The sequence below is a fragment of the Populus nigra genome, chromosome 7, assembly GCF_951802175.1.
Source record: "Populus nigra chromosome 7, ddPopNigr1.1, whole genome shotgun sequence".
Taxonomy (NCBI): domain Eukaryota; kingdom Viridiplantae; phylum Streptophyta; class Magnoliopsida; order Malpighiales; family Salicaceae; genus Populus; species Populus nigra.
This window is the reverse complement of record NC_084858.1, coordinates 9633520-9654116: the sequence shown is the minus strand read 5'-3', so window position 1 is coordinate 9654116 and position 20597 is coordinate 9633520. Positions and strand designations below refer to the sequence as shown.

The 20597-nt window shown below is 32.4% G+C and overlaps 1 protein-coding gene across 2 annotated transcripts; it reads right to left on the bottom strand.

The window, feature by feature from the left end:
* Nucleotides 1-8058: 8058 nt before the first annotated feature.
* LOC133699894 (protease Do-like 8, chloroplastic) lies at nt 8059-14276 on the bottom strand. Of its 2 annotated transcripts, XM_062123405.1 has the most exons (13): nt 13908-14276; nt 13565-13698; nt 12733-12815; nt 12519-12617; nt 12286-12352; nt 11778-11853; nt 11589-11655; nt 11071-11288; nt 10531-10598; nt 10146-10225; nt 8940-9026; nt 8704-8811; nt 8059-8459 (listed from the first exon to the last, which is right to left on the bottom strand). In XM_062123405.1, the coding sequence occupies exons 1-13, from the start codon at nt 14096-14098 to the stop codon at nt 8334-8336; spliced, it is 1404 nt and encodes a 467-aa protein (XP_061979389.1). In that variant the 5' UTR covers nt 14099-14276; the 3' UTR covers nt 8059-8333. The 2 variants fall into 2 exon arrangements, with proteins under 2 accessions (XP_061979389.1, XP_061979390.1); XM_062123406.1 differs by lacking the exon at nt 13908-14276 and having other exon boundaries at nt 13576-13698.
* Between the last annotated feature and the right edge of the window lie 6321 nt (nt 14277-20597).

Here is a 20597-nt window from a genome sequence, read left to right as displayed (position 1 = left end):
GTATTTCTGGTATCATGCATCTTGGAGGGAGATCCATGGAGACTTCTTCGAACAACTCGCCATGTAGATTCGCATTCTTCATATCAAACTACTATAATGGCCAATCCAAGTTCATAGCTAAGGATAACAAGATCTAAATTGTGTTGATTTTAGCTACAAGTGCAAATGGATCACTTAGCAAAGGATAACAAAAATTGCTAATTCAAGTTCATAGTTAATACCTTTAGTGTGACGTTGCGGTAGTGTTTTAACTAGCTCAGTTACAGAAGCATCTTTACCAAACGATTGGTTTGGTACATCACTTTCATTCTTTTCTTAATAGATCAGCTTAGTTTGTAAATCATCATCGCTAGCTTCTAAATTTATACCATTTGCATCCACGATCCCCACATCTTGGTTATCAATTTGTGAGTTATTATCATCACTAGTATCTCTGTATGGATCCAAATTCATACTTGTATCCAGTGTACTCATATCCTGGTCATTAGACGAAACTTCTATAGAAATGTGAACATCATAGTCTAGAGTCTTAACTTCTTTCCAGTACTCCCTTTGAAGTTCAGACTTAGAAAAATATAGTGAAAAACTAGAGGATGGTAGCATCGGTACCCCTTTTGATAAGTAGCGTACATAATAAAAACACATCTTAATACCTGAGATTGCAACTTGTTGTGTTGGTGCTTGTGTAGGTGGATGAATGCCACATATCCAAACACTTAAAGAGGTAAGTTTGGGGTGGCTAGAGACACAACACCTTGCACGAGGGCTTGGGATGATGTTTTGAAAGCAATAGTGCTAAAGGGTACCCGATTGATTAAATAAGTTGCAGATGTAATAGCTTCTCCCCAATAGGACAACGATATATGAACTTCTATCAATGAAGCATGAACAACCTCGAACAAGTGGTGATTTTTTCGGTCAAGTACTCCATTCTATTAAGGTGTATTAGGACAAATAGTTTGATGGATGATTCCATGGGTTCTCAAGTACTACTGAAATCTCTGTCATTATCATTATGAAGAACTTGAATTTGTGCATTATACTGAGTACACATCATTCTATAAAATTGTTGAAATAACATATTCACTTCGCCTTTTGACTTCATCAAACACATCCACGTTACCCTTGTACAATCATCAATAAAAGTAACAAACCAACAAGATCCACTTAATGTAGGTACATTGGATGGACCCCAAAGATCTGAATGTATGACTATAAAAGGAACTAAGCTTCTATTCAAGCTTAATGGAAATGAAACATGATGGCTCTTTGCAAGTTCACAAACATCACACTTAAAACTTGAAATATCATATTTTGCAAAAAACTTGAAATAATTTTTGCAAGTAACCAAAAGAGACAAGTCCCAATCGTCGGTGCCATAACCAGATGTCAGATATCTTCTTCTCCCCCTAAGAACCATTTACTGCCAAAGCTTGATGTAACTTATTTAAACTATTTGATATCAAGTCAATATAGTATAACATCTCTCGCTTAATACCACAACCAATCATCTACCTTATTTAGATGTCCTTAAACACACAAGAGTCAAGCTAAAAAATGACAATACAAAATAAGGTCGTAGTTATTTGGGAGATTGACAACAGATTGTACTTTAAAAATGGAACAACTAAGACAAAATCTAAACTCAAAGTATCAATAAGGGGCAATGATCTTTCCCCACTAACAGGGTTTGAAGTGCCATTGATAGTGGAAACAAATTTTTGTGAGGATGATTTGATTAATGAGACTTGATTAGAATCAAATGTCATGTGGTCAGATACACTAAAATCAATTATCCATGCAATATTAGAAACGAATGTAGAAATATTTAAAACTTATCACTGTCATTTGAGGCCTTCCCAGCAATATCATCATCTTCATGTGTTTTAACAACTGCAGCAATGGAAGAGGACATCTTGGAATTCTTCTTTCGTGGATCGTGGCCATGATCCCACCAGTTTGGATACCCCCTACAAGTTCAAAGCATTTGCTTTTGGTATGACCAGTTTGATCACAATGACTACATTTGTATGCGTATTTGTCGGCACCATTCTTTTGATGGTTGGACCTTGTTTTCTCCTGTTGATATTTGAAAGACCAGTTTTGGGTCACCATGGCTGAAGCTTCAAAGTTTTCAGGTTCTTCGTTCATCATTGTACGTTGAATGGACTCATGGCGGATCAATACATAACATTCTTCTAGTTCAGGAAATTGGTTCCTTCCTCAAAATTTCACTATAGATTTGTTTGAATTCATTATCTAATCCAACAAGAAAGATATGCATCCTTTGCCACTGGACTAGTTTTCGATAAGATTCAACATTTTTCTCACTCTTCATGATCACCTTATCACAATGATCCAACTCGCTAAAAATTTAAGTCAATTCTCCATAATACACAGAAAGTGCTCTGCCCCTTTGTTTGGCTGAGAAATCCTTTTTATTTAAGGCAAAAACTTGTAACCCATCTGTTCCATCATAAAAGACTTTAGAGAGAGCTTTCCAAATATCACGAGTAGTGGGTAAGTGAAGATATTGCTTCATAATTTCTGGGGACATAAACTTTAACAACCATCTCTTGACTTTTTGATTATTTGCATACCACCTTTCATATCCATCATCTTTCTTTATAGGTGCTTGTGAATTCTCATGAATGAAGGAGAGTTTCTCCTTCTCAACAATATGCATTTCAATGATTTGAGACCACATGTCATAGTTTGTTTGTAACAACCCCGATTTTCTTTTAATATCATTGTTTTTTTTTATAAAGATTCCACCAAAATTTCAGCAAAGTCTCCTTTATATGGGGAGGTCCCAAGTTATCGACAAAATCATATTACACTTCCAATTTCATTTCACAATCCGATCCAATCATCATGGATCTCAACTCAACTCATCATCACCAACACAACACATCTTATTCAATAACATTATACAATGTAAGTTCACAAAATAAAAATACATAATTCAATTGTTACATTATATAAACTATATCTTGCATAATAACATCATATAATGTTATTCAAGTAAATGATTCAATTTCAACTATAAACATGCATGGTTAAATAGGTACTTAGAATTACAAACATTATATTAAAGTCATACATCCAAATGTATGAGTTAATACTACATTTCAAGTTTTAGGAGATAAGTCTCTTAATTTACAAATCATTACATGGTCGAAAGTAAAAGGTAACTAAACTAAGATCACTTTTGACGCGACCCTGATGAACCTGAAAATAAAAATTAACATGTACATATAAATATAAACAGGTAGTAACAAACAATAACAATGACAGGTAATAATTCCTATGGAATTTTTTCTTTTGATACATAAAATTAGGTATAAACATCTTTTACAACATACATTTTTCATCTATTACCAATATCCTATCCCATTTGCCGAGAACAATTTCATCTTGGAAATCTCAATACAATTCAATAGTTTCAAACATCATCTCCTTATGAATCAATTCTTACTTGATACCAAGATATTCCTTTCTTGGTATCATTAGCTTATCTCATTCTTTCGGAATAACTAATCAATATTTTCTTTTTCATTTTCCGAAAGGTAATTACCGATACTATTGAATCTCATTAGTATCGTTAATCTCCCAATATCAGGTTAGACTAATTAATTCCATTTAAGTGTCAATATCAATACAACCAATTTATATCATTAACTATTTCTACCCCAAAATAGTTAATCAATTCTTATTCATATCTAGTTTACCATCAAAGTTGTTGATGTTAAGAACCCTTGCCATCATTAGCCTCCTTACCTGGAGTAGCTAATCATACTAGAAATGGTTGTCGATACCAATGTGACCCATTGATATCATTAACTATTCACGACATGAAATAGTTAATCAACTTATTTTTTTCCCTTAAACAGGAGTAACCATACCGATGTTAGAAATCTTTACTAACATCATTAGTCACCCAATTACTCAGGATCGACTAATCAATTTAAGAAATGTCGGCACCAGTGGAACCCCATCGATACCATTAGCTATCCAAATCCGGATAACTAATCAATGTCATCTGAAATGCCGGTACCAATAGAACCTCATCGATACCATTAGTTATCCAAACCCGGATAGCTAATTAATGTCATCGGAAATGCCGGTACCAATGGAACCCCATCGATACCATTAGCTATCCAAACTCATATAGCTAATCAATGTATTCTCAACCTTCCATTTGTACCGATTCTATTTCATTCTTCTTATTAACATCATATACATTATAACCACAGTTGCTGAGTATCATTCACACATAACCTTAATTACCAACACTACGGTCACTAAGCATCATTCACATAACCTTGGTCACCCTCATTGCAATGCCAAATATCAATTTATGCCTTTAGCCACCCTCATTATGGTGCTAAGTATCATCATAACATATCCTTAGCCACCGATACTACGTTGAACAATTATCTATCATTTCTCCTCCAATCTCCTAGTCATTGTGTATACATAATCCATACCGAGGTATGTAAAATAATCATGTTTATTCCAAAGTTATCATGACTATTCGATACCTATTAATGTATGCAAGGTAATCATATTCATTCTAATAATAACATAATTAATTTGATACATAACAATGCACACAAGGTACTCATGTTTGTTCAAACATTATCCTAGCTATCTTTTTTTTTTAATTTAACGTGGGTGTTCAGGCCAGCTTGCGCACACCTTGACTAATTCCACGGGCCCTGAAGTTAACGACCATGTAAGCCTCTAGTGACCATCATATGAGCAACCATAGGGCTCGAACCTGAGATCACAGAGGGAGCAAACCTCTTGGTCCCAAGCTCTTACCATTGGATCACCACCGAGATAGTTATTATCCTAGCTATCTTGATCCATACCATTGTACGCAAGTTACACAAATTCATTCAAACATTATCCTAACTAATTGATCTATACCGTTAGATGCAAGGTACTCTTATTCATTCCAATATTTATTGAAGTAATAAAACAATACATTCTGAAATTTATCAATGAGTTTACACAAATTGAAAAGATAAGGTGCGATGCACATACCTGTTTTCCCAACCGATCGAGTCCCTTCAACTCATTACAACCTTGCTCTAAGCATCTCTTATGTTTTAGAATCAAGAGATGCAATTAGTAACCTCTTTTAATTTTATCACAATGTGTGTTCTCATACTATTGAAATCTCATTCACATGAATTCATCACCATGTTTTAATTTCATTTTTCGATTATTTCTTTCAACTACCTCATTACACTTTCTAGATCAGTTTTCACTTGAGAACATTGTTTACCATTTAATTCGTAAGTAAAGTTATAGAATTCGGTTTTAAGTGTGGTTTGGCTTCTTGGAAAGGTAAGACACATTTCTACAACTCTACTAAAGGATCGGAAGACCAATTTCGCCCTTAACACTCCTGAAATTATCTGTTATAGTACTCAACACAATATGTCAAGTACAAGACAGTTCGACCCTTCTTTCATTTTCAGTCCATATTTAGAGTTCTATAACTCCAAATTACACGAGGTTAGTTTTTTAAAAAATATAACATCCATACCTACAACCTTTGTGAAAAATCCAATCTGAAATTTTATCATTTTGGTTCCCTAACCACAACTGAAAGGTGAGTGATAAAACTGTTAAGTCCCAATATATAGATTGGATAACCAATATCTCTCTTTTCCTACTATAAATAATATGGCCAAACATGCTAAGGAAAGACACTAAGGATTTTCTTCAATTTAAATCATAATTAGCATGCTTTTGATGGTTAAACACAAATCAAGCCACCATACTTTCCATTCATTTCTTTTTTGCTAACCTAATTTAAACAAATGTTTCATTAAGGTTCACGTGTATCCCAATGCAATCCGAATGAATACAATTTAAGCGGTGAAATTAACCAACATTATACTATGAAACAAATACCAAAAAAGCATAGAATTTTAACGGCTAAATCTTCTTAGATCATGACAAAACCAAATGGACCTAAAAATTGACAATATATTGTTCTCCGATGAATACCTTCTTGTTGAAGTCTCTAATCCTGATCTCCACCGTTCATAATAAAAAACTCATCAATATGACCCACATATCAAAAATTGAGCAGGATCCAACTGTGGAAAAAGGTGGAAACTGCTAGTGACCATGACTGACTTGCAGGCAGGTTTTCCTTGAAATGTTGCGAGGGCTATATCGCTCACACCAAAGCAGAAAATTCAGATCCCAACAGTCAGATGTTAGCGGGTAGTGAGAACCATCATATATCCAAAAACCAGACCAATCCAACGATGAAATTCAGAGATATGGCCGTTTGAATGTCTGCTCTCAAGGTACTCCCCCCCTCTGCCCCCCCCCCTTTTTTTTTCTTTTGTTCGGCCCTCCTAGTTAATTTCTACACAAATTTTTTTATTTATATAGCAAATCTATCTATATTTACTAAAACACCTTTATATCAAGTTTGGGTACCTTTTCATTCAACCAAATGCCTTTTCTCAGTCTGCTTTTAAAATATCATACAAAAAATCTCTCTCTAAGATTTCTTTTCTAATAATTCAATACTATTCCATTTTATTTTATTTTAACTAGCTCATTCCATTTTCGGTTTTGAATTATCAACAATTTTATTAATATCATACTTGAATATTGTTATGCTACAATAAAAAAAACATTTCGGTTCTGTTGCTCAAACAATATTCTTTGTTATGGATACAATTCCAAGCTATATAATATCTTACTTAAAGATGATTGGATTCATGCAAATGGTTGTATTCCCTCAACTCTGTGTCAGATATTGTTTCTTTAGAACGGAAGTTTGAGATTGTACATGTAGACAATAATCCATTTATAACATGCGCAAACCATTTAGAAGCACAATTTTATACAAGAAAATAGAGTACAATTAGAATTGCTATCATTAGTAAGGATTGAAGAAATAGAGAACAAGATTTGTGAAATCCTGACAAGGCCTTTATTATTTAAAGAGCTTGGAAAGAAAGAGAAAGATCTCTCCCAATGAGTAAAACAACAATAGAAAACAATTCTAGAAAAGTGGCAATCCGTAAAAGGATGAGCAAACAAATATGCAAATGAAAATATTAAAAAAAAATCAATCAGAATAAAAATTTAAAAATTCATATTCATTTTGAAAATAGTGTCCATCATTACTTTGTCATTCATACATGTGTAATAGAGAATGTTAAGATATATTTGATGCAAAATTCAAAATTTGATTCTCACATGCCTATTAATTAAGAATACCCATTAGTTGACATTAACTAATTGACAATTTTTTTTTTTTGATAAGTGTTATACTATAAAAATATACAAGAAATAAATAAATAAATATTATATGGTAAGAGAAAACTTAGAAGAGAAAGGTTGTTGTTACATATAAAATAAGAAACGTGCATACAGGAAGCAGGTGTAACAAGCCATTTAATTAAAAGATAGCAACAACTTTTATGAATGTGAGATCATGGAAAGAACCCTGAAAGATAGAAAGTTATTGACAGTTGACAGATAATTAATAAAGACATCATATAATTGACTATATAAGACAGGTTGCAAGAAGGATTGAGAAAATAAACAATCAATAACTCAAACTCAAATCACTGCATTGTAATTTTATCAAGTTCTCAAAACCTTTAAAACCTTAAACCAATAGACAATAGTCTATAAACGATAACTCTTCGATAGTTGATAACTCTATAGGTACAATAACTCTGTAGACGATAAAACAATAATCGATAACTCTTTATGTAATAGTCAAGTAGGTAAGCTTGCAATTTTAACTCTATAAACTAAAAATACCAAAAAAATATTTTATTATTCAGGAGTTTCAATTTATGGATTTAATCAGAGTATAAATTATTTTATAAATGTAAGTATTCCTTTTTTAAATTAATGAGTTACTTAACATTAAGTTGTTTTAATTATTTTATTATTTTTGTTCATGTAAAAATAAATTTAATTATATTAATATTCATATAACTTTATAATAAAAATTTAAAATTACATAAATAGATCTAAGAATAAATTCAAAATTCAAACCAATTAGCTTAAAACTTCAACTCTAATATTAAGTTGCAAAGTCATGACAAACACAAAAAGACCTATATTAAGTTGCAAAGTCATGACAAACACATAAAAAACCTCCATGAGGGTCTTGGGCTATAAAACAAAAAATGGCCTTCCCCTAATTCCGAAATCCCCACCCCTCCCCAATTTCTGTCATCGAATTCGCACTCATGCAAATTGTTTTCCCTTTCTAACAATTTGGAAATGTGTAACAATAAACATATCTCATTGATACATGTATGTTCCTGTCTTTAACTCTTCTCCTCTAGAATTATAGGCACCTCAAGATCCTCACTGCCCCTTTGAATTATCAACAGTACTCTATCTCCCACATTATAATCATCCAGCACTTTGTCTAATCCTGCTTTGTTTTTAACCTGTTGAAAGAAAGCATAAAAGTTCAGTGAACCTTTTCCATATCAAAGCCTAAGCATTAACTGCCCATCAACACAAAGTATTTTATTCCATTTCTTTCATAAATGCCACCCATTTTATGTTGACAAACTCTCATTTTCCCAGCTGCTAAGGTTTGCGATGAGAACCCTTGGCTACACTGTGTACAATGTCCCCAATTTGTAATCCATAAAAAATGAGATAATCATGCAGCAAGAGATAGCTCACAGTTTTTTTGTCCACACCAACAATAATGTCCCCAAGTACAATGTTTCCAGCAAAACCTCTTGTGGTAGGTACCAATCCAGCCTTAGCTGCAAGACTATTTCCAGGAACCTACCAAAGCATAAAGTAAATCAGGACTACTGAAATTATCAGAAAAATGTTAATATACATAAGGATCATGTGTGCAAAGAGAATTTACTAATTAATGGAAGCATGAAGACCAAATTCCAAAACAATACCTGCAAGATAAGAGCTCCATTTCGAACATTAAGTTGATTTGCTATTAGATCAGGAGCAATATCAACATTCAAACCAGCTCGAACAACCTAAAACGGTTAAGAAATAATAGATGGATTACAATAAAGAAGTAGCCATTTTTGGGACATTAGCAGGTGATGGTGAAACAAAATCCAGATGCTGAGGCATGAAAAATGTTAATCTGGATCCTTCCAAAACAATGCTTACATAGAACAAACAAGACTGCAATATCACATTGAATAGATCTAACAACAAAATAAAAAATATCATTACGCTCCATGTTTACATGCTCCAAGGGAAAAATATGCTTGAAAAGCAATAGAATGGCCAAGAGCAAGGAAGGCTTGGCTTATTTCTCCATTGCAACCTAGAGTGGATGAATTGGCAGGGACCTCATTTGCAGAATGGTGGGAGAGCCTACAGCAGTGCATTAAGGACAGGAAGATGGAGAAAGACATGATGGAGCTACCTTGCCTTCTATGTTGATCATGGAAAGCCAAAAATGACCTGAGCTTTAATGACTAAGTATTGTCATCTAGCCAAATACTAGGAATTATAGTAGCAGGAGTATGATGACATTCTACTCGAGGAAAATGAGAAAGCATGTTTGAGACCAAAATCTGAACTGCAACAGAGAACTAGTGTGGAAAGCTCCCATGAATGCGGCGGTTATGATCAACTTTGATGGAGCAATTAACAAAGAGCAGAACAGGGGAGGTATAGGAATTGTCTCATGATTCAGCAGGTAGCAGGGTTACAGTAAGGTGCGTGAAGGGGGGCTACAGATCCTCCAACATCAAAGCCTTGGCACTTGGAGAGGCTGTTGGGTATGCTGTGAATAGTCTTTAGAAAAGTGGAATTTGAAGGGAATGCTAAGAGTGTGATTGATAATCTAAATTTTGAGGCCATGGGTAGAAAGGAAATCCATATGGCTCTTCGTGATGCTGCTTAATTAGCTAAAGTTTTCCAATGTTGTAAATATCAATTTGTTTATTCAGAGCATGTAAAGGGGCTGCACTTTAAAGAGCCCCAATTGATCATGCTATCAGTGGGGATGAATCTTGTCTCATATGTTGGCTTCAGTGTTAGAAGCCAAACTTCCAACTCTTCTTGATATTGAATGAAGTATCTCTCTTCAACCTAAAAAAGAAAAAAGAAAAAGAAGAATCTACCAGTAAACAACTTACTTTACTAAATTGGATTAACTGCAGTGCAATCTTGAGCACTGTTGAAGATGGGATGGCAAACCCTACACCAGCTGAGGTCCCTGCATAACAAAACCAGCAATGAAAACAAAGTAGAAAGTTCAAGGTTATCATAAGCATATCCTTCTTTGAGTTACCTCTACAACCACTTCAGTCATGTCTTTCAACAGAAACTTATATACAATCATGCCTACATAAGTGAAATGCACTGACCAAAATTGTGCAATCAATTTTCAGAATTTACCATTTCTCTTCAACTTAAGTGACTGAGAAGACTTGTGGCAAAGAGAATTGTGCTGCTTAATCATTGAATAAAGCTATTCCCAAAAACAAAAAATCATTGAATAAAAGATATAATGGAAGGTACCTGTCCGAGTAAATATTGCTGTATTAATGCCAATTAGATTTCCTTTAGAATCCAACAGTGGACCTCCGCTGTCACATTAACTTACAAATGTAAAGCAACAGCTAGAGCAGAAATGGTTATACATCACTGATGCATAGAAAATCTTTTTAATAAATAGTTTAAGATATCAAGGACAAGAAGGACATGGAACTTGGTGATGGAATAAAAACAATTCTTCAGAACTTGGAACATGAGGGTGAGGAAGCCTATATATTTTAAGTTTTGTATTGCTATAATGCATGAAATTAAATTTTATAAACATTTCTAATTTATGCATTGGTCAAATATGTGCCTTAAAATTTGGCAGACAGATATTTTCCTGTTATGTGCTGACAAAATGCATACCATGACAACAAAGAATATCTCATGATGTACTGGGGGGTTCAAGTTGCATTGGCAGAGGTTATGAATTCCCAAAAGGATATTCCACCTTCTTAGAAGTACCATGGTTCATGAGCTTTAGTTAATATTTAGTGCAATTATATTGAGCCTCAGACTAACCTATTCCCAGGATTGATGGCTGCATCTGTTTGAATTCCACCACCAATTGTAACTCCAGCTTGACTGGAAATGTCTCGATTCAGTCCACTAATAACCCCAACAGTGAGAGTGTGATCAAAGCCAAATGGATTTCCAATTGCTAGACACTGCTGGCCAACTCTCAGAGAAGAAGATTGCCCCACCTTAATTGGCTTTAACAGATCTTCAGATGCTTCTACCTAGCATCACAAAGATATTGACAGAAATATTATAAACAAAACACCATACAAGAAGTATATCTACAAAATAAAAACTGCATCAGCCACCTACTCTAAGCAGCACAATAACATAGAAACAAAACTATAATGCCTTGGATAGATAACTTGTCAAGTACATGCATTATGCACAGGAGACAATTGGACTCAATGACAGCTAAAACTGCCATAAAAAAGGCACAGAGTTCGTGCAGCATAGGAAAACTTAGTTAAGAGTGTAATTTTAAGAAAATAGAAGAACAGGCATGGGGCTATAAAATGTACCTTCAAGACAGCAAGGTCCTTTGTCCGGTCAGCACCAACCAACTTACCCTCAAAGTTCTTTTGTAACCTTTTGAAAACCATAGAAAATGAAAAACATTAGTGCAGTAATAATCATAAATTATTATCAAAATAATTCACTTGACTGCAGTTCAGTTTACCAGCATAGGCTAAGGTCACTGTAAATCTCACCCTTCTGATGCAAGAATATTAACTCGTGCAACAACTTGCCCAGTGCTTGGATTTCTTGAAAGGGCATTTCCTATCACTAGGCATTACAGGAAAAACAGATACAATTAAATTCAAATTTTAAAGATCTCCAACAGTGTTAAAGGATTCATGCATCTAAATAATTCTAAATATTTAGTGCTCAGCAGGCCAAATTATATACTACATGAAACTCATTTTTCATACTTCAAACAAGAAAACCCTCAAAATGGAGAACAACAAAGACATGCAGATGACTCTATTGAGTTTCCCAAGAAAAACCTCACTGCAGCATTTGGCTCAGTAACAAGGCTTGAAAAAGCATATCGATAAGGAAAAAAACACCAAGAAAAACAAAAAGTTATTCCACAAAAATCAGAACATATAGACTTTATTATGTAATCTCGCTCAATAGACCAGATTCTGAACACAAATTCCATTTGTGTCTTCCACTGCAAACTTTTGATTTTCAATCTCCTGCTATAGGTCTTACCATGATAATTTGTCACAATGTGTCCCTGTTCATCCCAGACCACCCCAGAACCATTCCCTTCAGGTATCTGCAATCAGGCATAACATGAATTATGCAAGTTTGTATTGGCTTATAGGAATATTGCATGATAGATGAAACCAGCTCGCGTTTTAGTTGGCAGAAGACATCATGGCCACATCAGATTTTGCTTGTTTTAAAGAATGAAAAAAGACGAGAATATGGTGCTGAAGTACCTCAACCATCCCAGTTACATTTAGTTGTGGGCGCAATGTTACGTCAAAAATGTTGACAACAGAGTAAGTGTTCTTTTCAAACAGTTGGACAATTCTTTCCTGCCAATAAGACATGATAGTAACCTATATTAGCATTAAGATATAAGAATGTGAAATGTAGCAATCAATGACTTGATGCCAAAACTAAGAATAAGCTGATACAGTTTAGTTGAACCTCGACAGGGAAGAGTGCACTCGACGTAAAAACAGGAGGAGTTACTTGCTCAATTGTCACAGATGGATCTCCTAATGCTTGGGCTGGATATCAACAATTTATTCCAGGGTCAGAAGCAAAGCACTGAGAACCACAATCACTTTCCCCCAAGTATGAAGTAACAAATGACTCGTATGATGGAATAGAAGATTAATCATGATCTTGCACCAAATTACACAGATCCTGTATTTCTTAAACAACAAGAAATGCGTGCCATTGACTTTGAATTCAGCTAGAAACGAAGGATGAAATTTAACGTAACATGTATCCCGCATTGTGTATTGAGTGTGTGCCATGTCTATTAGAGCCACCAAATGACAATTTCACTATCAGCTAGGGATTATTGCATTTCTTCTCAACATGCTATAAAGAACAGGCAATTTAATCTACATAGAATATAATCCCATTTATGATGTCTAGATAAGTAGGGGTATATGTACATCTTTTTGAGATTTACAGAGAAGCCCATGTCCCTGTGTTTGTGGCTACTCCCTACTACCAAGGCACATTTTATCAGATAAAATCAACACTGCACAAGCTTCATATACTTTCACTGACAAGTTAACGTCAGGTTAATTAACTTCATCAAAAAAGAACTCAAAGGTCACTACGTGAATTAAATTTCAAGAAGCAAACAGTTTTGATCTGATTTAATTCCCTAATCTTTTTACCAAAAAAAGCTTCTTCAACAAATAAATACAATAATTTGTTTTTGTTTTGGAACAGAAATGAATCGGATTATAACTAAATAATATCAGTGCTAAAATTAGAAGACTTAATTGATGATGCCGACCTGATAAGTACCTTGAAGGAGGATGATAACCCAGAAACATGAAAAAACTAGCTAGCAACATCCTCCTTGTTGCAGTAGGACTACATTTGCATATTACTTGAAGCAAATTTTTGGTTCCAGAGGTTACACTCCTCCTATAAACACCATCAAACAAGCAACAATTCAAAAATAGAGCACTATAATTAATAATTTTATTGCAGTATAATAAAAACGTAAAAAAAAAATGAACATCCAAAACTAGAACTAAAACAAGGGCACAGAGAAAGGGACAAAAACACGAAAATTTGGCTATTTAATCATAAACCCAGTAAAAAAAAAAAAACTTCGTAATTGGATAGAGAACCTGGAAATGGAGATGGGGTAGGAAGAAACAACGTCGTCATCAGAGGATAAAGAGATAGAGGAGGACAAGAGCTTCCGGCGACTCAAAAACAAAGAGTAGTTGTCGTGTCTTGGGACATCATTAATGTTGTTAATGATTATTCCACAACAGTTTTTTCGTAGTGACCAACAACGATTGCATGCTAACAACATTTGCTTTTAATTTCTATGTAATGTAATAAAAAAGATAGTGAGATATGAGTCCAGTCCTTCCTGTAGGTCTTAAAAGCAAACTATTTCAGAGAAATCAAACAAATGGTTTTAGAGTAGGACTGTGAGAGCAGAGGCGAGGCAAGCAGATAAGGGTTGAGTGGACACCAACACAATTATATTGTGGCTTTGGGTTAATTCTACAAGAACCTTTATTTTTATTTTAAAAAAAAAATTCATTAGTCCCTGAAAAATTAAAAATATTTGAATAGTCCTTTAACCTAACCGCCATTGATTAGCCCTAATTTAGTCGTTTTATTCAAAAAGTGCCTTCTTTTTCCTAAATCAAACCTCCTTGTCTCTTTATTCTATGTTTCAATGAAAGAAAGTAGCAACGAAATAACATGGAAAATTACCGAGGGTTAAAGTGATAAACAAAATGAAATATATAGGAATGTATCTATCTATATTTTTAATTTTACCAATTACCTTCTAGTTCACCCGTTAATGTCCTCTTAATTATTATCAAGAAATTATGGATTCAATACTAGGAGTACTAAACTTGTTATCAAGCTTGTAAAATACAAAGAAGCTTGATTCTAATAGGTCAAAGAACCAGAATATTTTTTTTTTCATTTTTTATTTTTCAAGAAATAACCTTTTATTTTTAATTTAAATGGTTTTTATTTTTTTTTTCTTACAATGTATCTTAAGTCATCAATAAGATGTATTTGTCATAAGTATCATTAATAATACTGAATGTATTTATTTTAATTTTTTTTATTTGTTAGGCCTCTTATAGATTAAAAAGAAATAACTTTTTCACGTTTTATTATTATCAAAGCCCAATTATTAGATCAATGATTAGGAATAAGGTCCCCTCACCCTTAAATGTGTTTTAAAAGATATAATTTAATGTATAGGAGAATTCAAAGGTGGTTTCTCCTAGTAGTTAGGCTAGAGTAAACCATACCTGAATATGATATCATCTCTTGCCTTCTCTAGGGCAAGTATGCCCATACCCAGAGCCATTTAATGGCTTGGGCTAGTGCCAGCTATGCATAAATCTAAGATCATTTCTTGACTCTCTCTTAGTTGGGCTCAAGTAAACCAATTTTAGTGTACCAACCATACATATTGTGTACCTACATAATTTTGTCACATCTAAACATATTAAATAATAGCTTTAAAGTTAGATTTGTTTAGGCTCAATAACTATGGACACAAAAATGCATTTTACTTTGAACACATAGCTACCATCCTTTAGGGTTTATAAATCTAAATGATTGTTATTTTGCATATGACTTATAACCTCCTACCTGGCTTTTTCTACCTTTATCACCAACAAGTGGACGTAGTTCATATATATAAATATACGTTTATGAACCACAAGGTAAGTATGCATATTTTATTATACTCTGATGTTCCAACCTTAATCTTCTTTGCTATATCTTGCAAACAACCATAAACACTCAAATACACAATACAAATCCTTTATGATAACATCTCTCCTATATCCTTATTGACTTGAGCATCAAATGGTTTATTGTACCACATAGAAGACTATTTTGCAAGCGATGGTGAATCACTAGTTGGACTCTTCTCCAACAATTCCAAAGCCTATCAATTAGCCATGCAAAAGGCCCAGTATTTCTTAAAGTTTTCTCTAGAATTCATCGGTGGTCTCATCTTTATGAATTTGAACAAAAGTCAGTTCACTTCACTTTTTCTTACTATCTAGTTCTTTCCATAATAGAGAATCTAAAAACTTCAAGACATTGGAAGTTATAGACTTTCCTATATCAAATGCTCCATCAATGTCTTTAGATCTCTAACAACTCATCGAGATAGTGAGAATTCCTACTAAAATCCTCTCAGCCACAATTTCCACAACATATGGCTCCTTGGTGGCTAGAGCATGCATTACATGTGCCAACATGAGGGATTTGTCCATGTTAATTAAGCAACGCATGAGGGGGCGTTTTGTGGATAAATAGTGGAATTTAGGGCAGCATTTGAATCATCTCAGCAGCCTTCCATCCCTAGACAAATTTTTAAAATTGATTTCTAACTTTTGGTTTGATGTCAATTACTTTTCTTTTTCTTCATTTCTCCCTCCATCTCAATTTTGATGTCAAACACTTTAAATTTTCAAAGCAGCCTTTTAATTTGTTTTTCCTTCAATTTTGGTTCATGTTCTTTAGATTACTGTTTTTTATTTTAAATAATTTATTAAATTGGATTTTTTTTCAATTTCATTCCCCTTTAATTTTTTTCATCTGTTAAATTTGTTCCTCATTCTTTTGATTACTATTTTTTCTAGATAATTTTTAAAATTCAATCTCCTTTATATTTTATTCTCTTTCAATTTTTTTATCAGATTTTATCCTCATTATTTTGACTGATATTTTTTTTCTTTGACAAATTTTTAAAATTGATATTTTTTTAATTTCATCATTCAAGATTAATTTAGTAGGGAATTGAGCTTGTTGATTGAGTCTGAGTTTAGAATCTTACAGGTTGCAAGTTTGAAAGATTAACTCAGGTTTAGAAGAGTTTGCTTGTTTTTTTTAAGCTCATATTTTTTTTCAGTTTTACCCTTTAACATTTATTTAATTAAATATTGAACTTCATTATTTTTTTTATTTGCTTTCTATAGAGAACTTCTCACTAATTTAAAAAATAACCTAGGTTATCTCAGATCATTTTATTTGTCATTTTTTTTGTTAAATTTATCTTTTTCAAAATAAGTTTTTTGAATTGAATTGAATTAAATTAATTGATTAAATACAAGTATTAGATGTTCATTTTATGATATTTTGTTTGATTTACTTTCTAGGTTGTAGCTCTAATAATGCATGCGACCTCTTTTGATGTCTTCACAATCTCAATATGTAATGTCTCAATATTTTGAAAAAAATATCATCAAATATATCATCATATCGATATTTAAAAAAAATGATGCCCTGTATACATCATATTTTGAGTTTATGATTACATTTTTTTTTATTAGAAAAACACATTAGCAACACTTGGACAATTATTTTTGCATTAAAAAAAATCAATCACCCTTAGCACTATGTAGGTTAATGATCTAGTTACTTACTATTTCAGAGAGACTTAGGGTGCCAACTCACCTCCTTCATTGTTCATATGAACAATGATTTTCTTCTCTTTTTTTTTTTTATTTTATCATTCAATATTTTCTTGATTTTGAATTTGTTTTCATAAATTATTTTAATTTTTCATAAAGTTATCACAGTCTCAAATAAACGTTATAATACTTAATTTGTGCTCAATTTTATGAGCGTCTATTTTTCTTATCTTATAATTAAACAAAAAATAGTTAATAAAAAAACAAAGTTCTTAAACCTAGTGGATTACATAACCCAAATCATGGATTTGACGGGTGAAACCGCAAGGCCTGGATCAATCTAATATATTATCATCTCAATATTAAAAAAAAATCATCTTGATTATTTCTTTTTTAAGCTAGACCATGCATTTTACTAGTCATCTGGGTTGTTTTGAGATCCGTCAAGTCAGCCAGGTCACATCGGGACAACTACTACGTGATTTAATTTTAAACCTGAGCTAAATAAGGTGTTAGATCAAGAGGTTTCAAGGTTGATCCGTGGGACCAAGTTTAATAACAATATCAAATAATTTCTTTATAGTCTAAATATTTTTTTTTTATATTCAATTTTTTTTATTCAAGCTGCAGTGTAACGCGTGTAACTAGAATGCTGCTACAACATTTAAATTATGTTATAGCATGTTCAACATGTCAATTTGCTATTTAATTTTCTTCATTTAATTAAAAATGCAATCATATATTTTTTTATTGTATGTACAACAAATGCTTACTTCAAGCAAACGATACTATACGAGAGAAGTGTATTTTTGGGCCGGGTAGCCATTAACTTCCCTTTTGTTTTCTTTGAAAAAGGTGCTAAATCGGGGCATTTTTTGAATATTTCGTAAAAACATGGAAAGCAATAAACGAACAATGGCTAGCTGCGAAAAGCCGAGGATAAATTTATTTTTCTCTATAATTAAAACTAGTTTATATCGCCCGAGGATTTAAAGTTTTTTAAACATAAAAAAAAGGACAAGTCTCATGAAATTTTTTAATATTGTTAAGAATTAAAAAATAAAATTGCTTTCATATATAATATATGAAAAACAACATATCACACTTACAAAAGACAAGTCTCTTGTCCCGTTTTCTCTCTTCAAAAAAACTATTCATTTCAATAAAAAAAAAACAAAATGTAAACCTAATATAGTTTAACTAAAATCAAAACCTATAATATTTGATTTCAATGATGTTGGGATATAGGTTGTTTCTAATTATTATTAGGCTTGGTTCTTTTTTTCCGACGGTGCAAGAATCAAGACAGTCTTGAGTAAGTGAATCTGGGACGTGGGTTTTTGTTGTTTTGGTGCGAAAGTTATGCTTTCACGGTTGGGTATAATGGATTGATAGGGTTTTTTTTTCTAGTTTTTATGTTTGTGATTAAATAAATATAATAAAATGTTCAGTAACAAACTAAATACTAAATTGTATTTTATATTGTGAGATTTATTAAAAAATTAAATTTAAAATGCAGTTTTTGTAAAGTAGTTTTTACATGTTTTTTAAATTAAGTTTTATAAAAATTCCTATAGACCAAACATTTTATACTGTTTTTTGCTATGCATAAACTTTAACTATAATTTTTAATAAACATGTATCTAAATTCAACTAAACACAACTAACCATATTTTTTTAAAACTTTTTTTTTTTTCAAATCACATCTACAAAGACTACTTCAAAAACAAACACATTCTAAAATAATCTTGAACAAGCCATTGTTGGTTTTGGCTTTATGGATGTGGATCACAGCGATTACAAGCAACAAGGGTGACTTACTATCATCTAAGATTGAATTGAATGTTATCGAGCGAAAGATATTTTTTAAGACAAGAACCAAGGCATTAATATCTAATACAAGAACATAATGCAAATAGCTCATTGTTGGCCGTATGGAATGGAATTTGCAAGCTTTTCAATGTCTTTTACAATCTACTAGATTTCTTATACCAAACATAAGGACATCAAATTATTTGGCTTTAACAAAACAAAAATGCACAAAGAATACCAAATCTTGACAGCAGTGTCATGCTTTGATAAATTGTGCGGGTAGTGGATTTTCCACTGCGGCTTGCCTTACATGCTTAGAAAATGTCCTCCAGTATTTTATTTGACAGAATTCAACAAATAGCTATAAAATCTCCCTTGATAATATCGTAGAACTTATGTTGTTTCTAATGAAAATTGTTGGGTCTCCATCTTGATAAAAGAATTGCTTTAGACAAGGGTGTTTCCAAACAAGAATTGTACTCTTTTTGTAGTCACCATGGCATAATACTTTCACCTCCTTGGATCCCATCCTATGGCCTATTTCTTGTAATTCTTACCTTTAACTTTAAATTTTCTCCGCCACAATCTACTCTATTATTAATTTAATAATTAATTAATTTATATTTAAAAATTAAATATAATATCTAGTAATGTATCATAATCTTTTAAATATTAAAAAAGTTATTAATAATTTAACTTCACCTTTTAGTGATTAGATTTTTAATATAATTATTATTCATTCATCAACAATGTTCTGATTTAACCATTATAGCATAAAGTGTGTCTACTCTATCAACTTATATTTATTTTCAACATTATAGTCATTGATTTTTTGAATAAGACTTGAAACTTTTTTCAAATCTCATTCTACTTTACTCAAGGATTTACAATCAATACTATTTGAAAACAGATGAAACATTTTTCTTAATTCATTTAGGGTGGTGAATCCACTATTATTTACTCAAATACCTTCATATAATTCATGTTATACCCAATATATACTTGTTTGTTACCCTTGAATAGGATAACATGTAGCAGGATCAGAACATAACATTCCTTATATAAAATGACTTAGTGATCTCAAGTCTAAAGATCAATTACATAATTATCATGTGAGCTTTTCCATAGACACAAGTGATCTCTCCATATAAAATTCTCATGTGAGTCAGTTCAGTGTACATTTCATCTAACAAGCACTTACATATTAATTATAAGAGGCATAACTTAATTATAAGAAGAAGAAAAAAGATGTGGGGGCAAAAATAATACACTTAAAGAAAATGAGGCCTAAATGCAAATAAAAAAAATTATAAAGCATAAATACTCCTCTTCTCATCAAAAATCTAAAACAACCATAAGGAAAGAAAAGAGGGAGTTTTTGTATCCATTTTTAGAAATCAAGAGAGAAACACCAAAAATTCAAGAACTCATCCAAGATTAAGGGTTTATAAGTAGAATAAACACTTGTGAGCAAAGGATTAATAAGAAAATTTGAACAAAAAGAGAAGAGGGAGGGCCAATTGTCATTAGAAAGAAAAGGAGGGAGTTGAAAATCTTCGACTGGTTGAAGATCGAAACTTAGATTCTTACCGGATA

What these genes read in the sequence shown, in the direction of transcription:
- LOC133699894 (XM_062123405.1), bottom strand. Translation starts at nt 14,098, where the DNA reads ATGTTGTTAGCATGCAATCGTTGTTGGTCACTACGAAAAAACTGTTGT. An exon ending in TCCTTCAAGGTACTTATCAG is followed by an intron (nt 12,816 to 13,564) that starts GTCGGCATCATC and finishes GTTGATATCCAG; the next exon opens with CCCAAGCATTAGGAGATCCA. An exon ending in AGTTAATCCAATTTAGTAAA is followed by an intron (nt 9,027 to 10,145) that starts GTAAGTTGTTTA and finishes TAACCGTTTTAG; the next exon opens with GTTGTTCGAGCTGGTTTGAA.